An 8,887-nucleotide genomic window follows, 5' to 3' on the forward strand; every position below is an offset into this window, starting at 1 on the left:
ATCGTCCACCACCGCGGCCGCCGCCACTGCCTGACCGGCCATGGCACCACCACGATACCTATAGCCGGTGCCACCACCAGCCCGCGTGCTGAGCCGCAGCACCGCGCCATACCAGATCCGGCGAACGGCACGCCGGCCGAGCCCGAATCTCGCCCCCACCATCCGCGCCAGCCGCGGCCCGCGAGGACCCAGATCGGGCCCGCACGGGCGGCCAAGACCGCGACCGCACGCCCACGATGGAGCTCCCATCGTGGCGACACCGCGCTGCGCGCCAGCGACCACCGCTGCCAGGATCGAGGACGCCGCCGTGAAGACGAGCTCCGGACAGTCACCAACCGCCTGAGATCTCCCCATCAAAACAGCAGCCGACGAGGAGCACGAGCCCCGCCGCCGCCGGCTCCGCGCAGGCTTTGCCTGCCGGAGGCCATCGGCGACGGCGAGGGGGTGAATGGGATGGGTGGGGCGAGGAGAGGCTGGGGGCGTTCGCCGCCCGTGTCGCCCCGGGGAGGGAGCGGCGCGGGGGCAGATGGGATCTCAACCGGGTGTTCTATCTCAGCCGCCTGAGTTTTGCATGATGTGACTCTGATTTTTCTAGTCCACCGATCGATCTCCTTGATTATTTCAGGCGAACTCTCGTGTGTCGTTGGAAGTCTGAAGTGTAGGGATATCTCTTAACTCTTATGGTCAGAATGATAAGCAACTAGGTCATGATCCAAGTTATGCAGTAACGATTCTGCTGGCCGTTTAGTGAAAACTGGAAAAGGAACTGCGACGTATCTCACTCTGGCCTGGACCTGGATCCAACTAGCTCACGTTTAGTTAACTCAGTAATGTGGTATAACCTGGACCTGAATCACGTTCAGTTGAGCGTGTCGGTTCAGCAAATTGTAGAGCGAAGAAATTCAGACAGAACCTTCACGAACGATCTCACCCCACAGGAAGCACTTGCACTTGCAACCAATTCATAGCACAACATGTATTCTGCACCCCCCAGCAGCTGAGGCACATCACCGTCCTCAGCCCCTCCTCGGCCTTCTCCGCTCGCCGCCTCTCTGCCACGGCCGCCGCCGAGGCCGGAAGCTGCTTCTTGCCCTGCGAGACGCCGGCGCGGATGTTGGCTGCCCGGTGGATGGATCGCAGAGCATAGTTCCAGCGGCAGAGCCCGGCCTGGTCTTTGAGCGCCTCCACCGCGCCCACGCTCATGGCCACCATCCATGACGCCTTCGCCGCACCAGCCATCACTGCTCTCCTTCTGCTTGCTGGGCTGGTGGAAAATGGTTGAACTGAGACTGATTTGTGATTGCTTGTGTCTAGTAGTGGACTTTCAGTGATAAAAGAGCTGAGCTGATGCAGGGCTGCTTCTTCCTGGTGCTTTGCTTGTGATGATGAGAGGAGTGTGGGAGTGGGACGAGGTTATATACGGGAGGGAGGCTGGGAGAGCCGGAGCAAACCAGGCGGCTGCGGGTGTTGGTTTTCCAGGATACCGGGTGCTTTCAGATTCACTTCTGCTTCTCGCTTTCGTCCCGATACAGTTGCTATCCTGCCCACCTCAGCTCGTCTTGTTTATTCGCGGCAGAAGGGGCGGTTTTTGTCCGTTGCGACCTGACTGAGTTGGCACGCGGCAGTGATGACATAGCAGTGAGAAACGCGAGCAAGGCGTCTCCATGAAGCCTGTTATTGTTTTTTTTTAGTTCCGATTTTATAATTTTATGAAAAAACGTATACGCGTATATAAGGATGTAATGTATATATGTATAAAATTTCACACAGAAAATAGAGCTCAAAAATTTCACGATGAAATACCTTGAATTTCAGGCTGCACAAAAACAAAATCATGGACTTTTAGAGCAAATGGTACATGCGCTAAAAGGCTACAAGCTTGTTTTTCTTTTTGTAGCTCTCATTTAATTCTAGTTCATCATGAAATTTTACACAAATGTACATTACATCTCTGGGTATATGTGTATTTTTTCACCGAATTTTTGGAAACATAAAAGTATGATTTTTGAATTTATTCAAGGGCTCCATGGAGCTCAAGCTCCATTTAGCATTTTTGGTAGTTAACATATGTCAATTCTCTGCAAAAGAAAGAAATAAAAGCATACGTCAAGAACACAAAGATTATTTAACTTTCACTTTCTTGATAGTACTTCTTAGACTTACCACATATGTGAATAAGCTATAGAGTTTCTTCAAAGATAAATCACTCGAACCATCGATTCTTTTTATGAATTGCCTTATTGTACTATAATTTCATTCCATGTTGCTTTTTATGTCATGAATCAGCTGTACAAAGGGAAGTCTTCCGCATTATGAATGTGATGGAAAGGGTTTCCCATTACTTTTGGCAAAAGGTCAGCCCCAATAAACAAATCGTCGAGACTTGGCCCTTGCTCCGCGGAAAGCGGTTACGTTGAGACGGAACATTTTTGCATGCTTGGCAGGCCGGTAGCCTAGTGAAAAAACAAAATAAATGGAGGGGAAATACAAATATTGTAGTAGAGATTACGGAGAATTAAAATATGCATACTAATCCTAAATTTATGGAAACCACTTAATTAGGTAAAATTCAAAGATTTTCTTTTTTGTTGCATTTTTAAAATTCCCTTTATTTTTAATAATTTTCCTGCCAATTAAAAATTCTAATCATTTTCAAAATATTTCTATCAATTTATTTATAGAAATTCCTTCTGAATTTCCAGCTAATAATGTTTTCCTTCAACTCAGATTTTTTCCCCCAAAAAATTATCCCCATATTTCTTTCTACATACTAAAAAAATGTCCGCAAATTTTCTTCAAAATAGTAGAGTTTTCTAAAGCTTGCCAAATTATTTGAGTGCTCATTTCCCTTAGTTTTAAAAATTATTTTGTGGTGGCTGGGTTGCCATGTGTGCAAAATTGCCGCCCTTGTCAAAACCTAAACGGCTTGACACTTGGAGATAAAAAAAGTCACATTGTGGTTTTATACTTTGGCACAAGTGGAGGATAAAATTAGGCCAGTATTTCTTAGAATACATGAACTATATAATGTGTGGACTTGCTAAATATGAAGAAGACAACCATCTACTACATGTAAAAAGAAAAAGAAAAAAACATAAAAGTATATATACAATATTCATTCTAGCAAACAATCATCTTTTAGCACGATAGCCCAGATGTGTAAAGATTGTGCACCAATTTAGCTGTAAAATAATTCCTCACACGCTGAATTCGCAAAGAATACTGAAACTTGTGAAAGGTTAAAAAAATTACTTGCTTTCTTTTGGTGTTATTTTGTTGATCCAATTCGGAAACATTCGAGGGGGAAACACAACAGTGAACTATAAACATTTTATAATCATATATATGTTATATATTAAAATGATATGAAAGGAGATTTGAGTAGTCAGAGATAGGGACACACTCTATCCATCGTCCTCTTCGTCGGAGTTACACAGTAAAAGACTGACTCGAAAGCAGACGCTGATGTTGTAGAGGGCCCATGAAAAAGAACGTGTTATGGCTGGACTAGTCAGAAATTGTTCTCTAAAATAAGGAATAGACTATGGAGAATAAGATGCACTGCTATGTGGTGGACCAAAATGTCAGTTTACCGAGAACCAAACTTATTTGACAAATAGCAGCTTCTTATATTTATACTAAATATTTTAACTTTTATATATCATTTTTAATATATATTGTTTTTCACGAAACAACATTTATAAAACCATTTTAGTCTTTTTTTAAATAATTTTTTTTAACTTTGTTTCTACTATATGTAACAAAATTAACCACAAATAATCACTTAAATTTAACTATCATATCTATTTTTTACCATTAAAAATATCATGTAATGGTAAAACTTATGTTAATTTTCAAAGTTTCTTCGGGATATTTGACTAAGTTAAATTCCATATAAAGTTGAACAAATGAGATGTTGCATTCTTACTCATAATAAATTGTGTGTGACACTTTGATGTACTATATTGTTTTGTGTCTAGTTTAGTTCTTTAAATATCCTGATAATACAGGTGCCTAACAAATATCCTAGTAGAGATTTGTTGAGTAAGATTGTCTAACTTAGTTACCATTATGATAGTAGTTTAATCTTGCCATCCATATTATTTAAAATTTTGGGGCAGGCATGTTACCATGTTGTTAGGACTGGGAGCACCTCTAACTAACTACTACTCTATATCAAAATAGAAGACCGTTTTTTTTTTACACTATGACAATGTCAAAAAACGTCTTATATTTTGATACAGAGGGAGTACTTGGCTGGGACCCAACAACCGAAGTACATGAAAATTCACATCCCCTCTTTGGTCTTCTCGCTCGTCGCTTCTCCGACATCGATGTTGTAGAGGCAACACTACTAATGAAAAGCATTCTAAACAATTTTGTCACCATTATTGGGGATGAGTGTGACCTACACTCCTCTTCCAAAATGACTATTTTTTGAAAGACTTTTGGATGCATGGTTAACCGGCGCCAGTTACTACCCCATTTGCTTGTGTACGGGCTTTTGAGATTATTGTTGCTTAAAATGTTTACAAAGCCTACATAATTCTTTTTTCTGATTATAACCTAGCAATACAAAAAATAATCAACATATCCACTGGTTCGTATATTCAACTTAAAATTAATAAATTCAGCAACTAAACTTCGAAGTAATATCGATTGACCCATAGCTTATCAAATTTGCAAATACAATGTAGGAATAGTAAAGTTTACACAAACTGTTTGGCATTAGCGGTTAGCTATCTTAAACCAACAATAAAAAAAAGTTTACACAAAATTGGATATTTTCAAACAACACCACTGGTACACATGAAATTTCTTCCAGTCGTTTTTTTGAAAGAAACGCAGGAGAGCTGCGTAATTCATTCAGAGGGAAACGGCTGCTTCCGGTCGTATAGTGGAACCTCGAAAAGAAACTGGGATGTGACGCGTTCTGTCACCCTGACTAAAAGCCACCCGTGGATGCATTGTCAGGATCATTTAACTGATATATGGAGTAGTTAGTTTGGTCTAACCAGGAGTTGACAGGAAAATTAACCGAGATGCCCCCGTTCGGTGCAGATACGAGGATTAATCCCGTCGATTCGGCAAAGTGCAGAGCGAAGACATTCGTATTTCAGAACACTACAGACTGGCCTTGATCAGACCGAACCTGCAGGCAAACCAATTGAGACGCCCGTATTCCCCATCAAAAGAGGAGGTGATATAAACTCATGTGACAGAATTTTTCATCATCATCGTCGTGGTATATTACAATCCGCGTAGCAACCAGCTGGTTTTCAGGCCATGGTTACTGCAGCAAACACAAACTCACACGCCTAGCTAGTAATCGCGGATACTAATTGGTTCCCCAGCAGCTGAGGTACATGACGGTCCTCAGCCCCTCCTCGGCCTTCTCCGTTCGCCGCCTCTCAGCCACCGCCGCCGCAGACGAAGGAAGCTGCTTCGTGCCCTGCGAGACGCTGCCGCGGACGCTGGCCCTGGCCTTGGCTGCCCGGTGGATGGACCTGAGCGCGTAGTTCCAGCGGCAGAGGCCGGCCTGGTCCTTGAGCGCCTCCACGGCGCCCACGCTCATCGCCACCATCCACGACGCCTTCGCCGCACCCGCCATGATCGACCTCTCTCTCTGCGTTTGTGGACACGGTAAAGCTGACTGACTGATCAGTCTAGAATTCAGTGGTGCCTGAAGATTGATGGCTAGCAGGGTGTGGATCTTGTGCTGCTTACGAATGAACTGAGCTGTTGGATGATTGATGCTTGTCTTGATGCGAGGAAGAAAGGAGGTGGGACGGAGGTGGTTATATACAGGACGGAGGCTGGCAGGTCCGGAGCAAAACAGTTGTCGCGGACATTGGTTTTCCTGGATACCGGGTGCTTTCCGGTCACTTTGCTTGTTTACGCCGCATCTATCGTTGTCGTCCTGGTGCGACGGCTCGCCGCACAAGGGGAGGTTTTGTCCATTGCGAGTTTGCAAATGGCGCAAGCCGACAGAGATAAGACTGGGACGACGGGAAGATGACGTGTATCAAGATCCACCGAGTACAATCAAATTTTATCGCACCAATGGCCGTCTCATCAAATTTGTCTGGAGGCTCCTTTGATCAACGAAAATTTGGCCGTCCCATCAAATTTGTGTCGTCTGTTTACCCGCACTTGTGCAAATCTAGATGCCTTTTTGAAGGAGCAAATCTAGATGCCTTTTTGAAGGAGCAAATCTGGATGCTTAAAATGAGTGTCTTCAACTAAAAAAAAAAGTGTCTTAGTATTGATTTAGAAATAGTCATTTTTATTTTGCCAAATAAAAACCATCATTATAAAACCTTGATATCTACCCCTTTTTCTACAAGTGAAAACATATTAGCGATTTTGTAGAATTTTAATTCACATGGTACAATTTCTTAGTACTATATGTTAAATCTTAGTTTTCAGAAACATTCCTTAAAATAAACTATTATAATCCTTTAGAATATCTTCATATTTGTTTAGTACTCCATAACATTAAAATTTCACCAAGTTTCCCTTTAAGTTTGTAGAAAATGAAGTTTTCATTCTCACCCAATTTTTTCGATTTTTGTCAAATCTTTGTGGCGGCTAGGTTGTAGGTGTGCGCTGCCGCCTCATTATTAGAACCTCTTACACAAAATAGAAAACTTAATCTAGACAATTTTGACCTTGATAGACAAAAACAAATGTAGCATTTGAGTTTTTGACTTTGACAAGAGTTGATGGACCAAACCAGATAGTTTCCAACAACATGAAGAAAAAATGTTGTGCAAGCTATACATATAATGTGTAAACCTGCAAAATATTACTGAAAATGCAATTAACTATTTTTGACATGTACTCCATCCGTTCCTAAATATTTGTCTTCCTAGAGATTTCAACATGTGACTACATACGGAGCAAAATGAGTGAATCTACACTCTAAAATATGTCTACATACATCCGTATGTTGTAGTCCATTTAAAATCTCTAAAAAGACAAGTATTTAGGAACAGAGGGAGTACAACAGAAAGACAAGTAAATTTTATCACGGTGTAGTTTTGAAGCAAATAGTATTTTCTTTCAACGAAGTGGCCTAAGTGGGTGAAGTAAAGTTTTTTCATTTTTTGCACTGATTTAACTAGAGAGTTCTTGCCACGGTACCGCACGCTCTTTGTGGTGACAGTGAGATCATAACTCCATAAGTATGGGTGACAGACAAACGCCCAACAAAAAGACGCCTATGCTGCTGTACAAATCGTGGAAACTTTCACATTGTTGGCATTTTATAAAATTCAACTCACTTATGGTTGATTATCTACAAGAAACTTGTGTGTGCATGTAAAATATATTTTTCTCACGTCAGATTCAGTCATGTTACAGTTATGATTACCGTGTGTATGAAGAACATGGTTCAGAAAATGTTCAGTCATGGCTAAGAAAACGAAACAGCAAAGAGAACTTTGTTATCACCCAATTCTGCCACTTCGATCAGAGAACTAGTAGACCAGGAGTAATCGGTCTAGGATCTTGTGCTTCGTAAAATCTGAAGCCAAGCTATTGACAGAACATATTCCCTCCGTTATTAAATATTTGTCTTTTTAGAGATTTCAACAAATGACTACATATGAAGCAAAATAAGTGAATCTACACTCTAAAATATGTCTATATACATCTGTATGTGGTAGATCATTTGAAATCTACAAATATTTAAGAACAGAGGGGTACAAGTTTTCATCATCATCGTGATACTATTTACAACCCAGATGCAGCGAGGCATTAAACACGCAGAACTACCGCCTTGCCTAGTTGGGACCCCAGCAGCTGAGGTACATGACCGTCCTCATCCCCTCCTCGGCCTTCTCCGCTCGCCGCCTCTCTGCCACGGCCGCCGCAGAGGCGGGAAGCCGCTTCGTGCCTTGCGAGATCACACCACCACCGCGCATGTTGGCCTTGGCCTTGGCTGCGCCGTGAACGGACCTGAGAGCGTAGTTCCAGCGGCAGAGGCCGGCCTGATCCTTGAGCGCCTCCACCGCGCCGACGCTCATCGCCGCCATCCACGACGCCTTCGCCGCAGCCGCCATGAACTGATCTGTGAACTGCTTTGGTAGAGGCTGGTCTGTGAAGCGTGTGATCCCTCCCAGTAGATGATTGGTCAGTAGTAGTGGAAGAACTGAGCTGAAGTGTTGGATGCTTGTGTTGGTGAGTTGTTAGCTGGAGCAGGGTAGAAGATGATATATACGGAAGGGGCGGGGGAAACAGGCGGGCGCAGACGTCGGTTTTCGAGGATACCGGGTGCTTTCGACCCCGGTTTGATTGTGCACCGACGACCCGATCGATCGCATTCCTCCTCCCGGCTCAGTGACCGTGGTGGCTGCCCCCCACCGCACCATGTCGTCTCGTCTTGTCTCTTCTAGCTAGCCGCTAGCCCATGTGCGGAAGATAAGGCTGGAATGAGTACGAGTAGCTGATAAGGACGCACGCCACTGCACTTCAATACTATTTTTATGGAACGGACGCGTGTGCTACTGCAGATCGGACGCAGATGCCACGCACCACATCAGCTGCAACCGTTCACCCCGATTAAAAAACTCCTTGCGACTTCCAAGCACGTCTGAAGTCGGCATCTCCATCCGCAGATCAACACCGCGAATGTTCAATTTTTATGTCCGACCATCCAAATCTACTCACAAGTTAATCCTTATTTATCCGGTTGAAGCATCTTCGAATGCAAAGGTGCGGTGCTAAGTGCATTAAATAGCTTAGCAACTCAAGTCCCCTGCATACGTGCTTAATTTGTTGTTGCTAACTTCACTCATTTAATGATTTAGCATCTAACATCTTTCATGCATTAGTGAGTTTTCTTCATTTAGACCCTCTTTGATTCGTAGGATTCTCAAAACGC

General features: G+C 43.4%; 3 protein-coding genes across 3 annotated transcripts; all 3 read right to left on the reverse strand.

Annotated features, from left to right (window-relative positions):
• Positions 1 to 828: 828 nt before the first annotated feature.
• Positions 829 to 1,392, reverse strand: LOC123054757 (uncharacterized). The gene has a single exon (XM_044478601.1). The coding sequence runs from the start codon at positions 1,237 to 1,239 to the stop codon at positions 928 to 930; it is 312 nt and encodes a 103-aa protein (XP_044334536.1). The 5' UTR covers positions 1,240 to 1,392; the 3' UTR covers positions 829 to 927.
• Positions 1,393 to 5,211: 3,819 nt separating this feature from the next.
• On the reverse strand, positions 5,212 to 5,787 carry LOC123050209 (uncharacterized). The gene has a single exon (XM_044473033.1). It carries the CDS (start codon positions 5,609 to 5,611, stop codon positions 5,339 to 5,341), a length of 273 nt encoding a protein of 90 aa, XP_044328968.1. The 5' UTR covers positions 5,612 to 5,787; the 3' UTR covers positions 5,212 to 5,338.
• Positions 5,788 to 7,610: 1,823 nt separating this feature from the next.
• LOC123050210 (uncharacterized) lies at positions 7,611 to 8,257 on the reverse strand. The gene has a single exon (XM_044473034.1). The coding sequence runs from the start codon at positions 8,064 to 8,066 to the stop codon at positions 7,788 to 7,790; it is 279 nt and encodes a 92-aa protein (XP_044328969.1). The 5' UTR covers positions 8,067 to 8,257; the 3' UTR covers positions 7,611 to 7,787.
• Positions 8,258 to 8,887: the final 630 nt, after the last annotated feature.

Source organism: Triticum aestivum, chromosome 2D (assembly GCF_018294505.1).
Source record: "Triticum aestivum cultivar Chinese Spring chromosome 2D, IWGSC CS RefSeq v2.1, whole genome shotgun sequence".
Taxonomy (NCBI): domain Eukaryota; kingdom Viridiplantae; phylum Streptophyta; class Magnoliopsida; order Poales; family Poaceae; genus Triticum; species Triticum aestivum.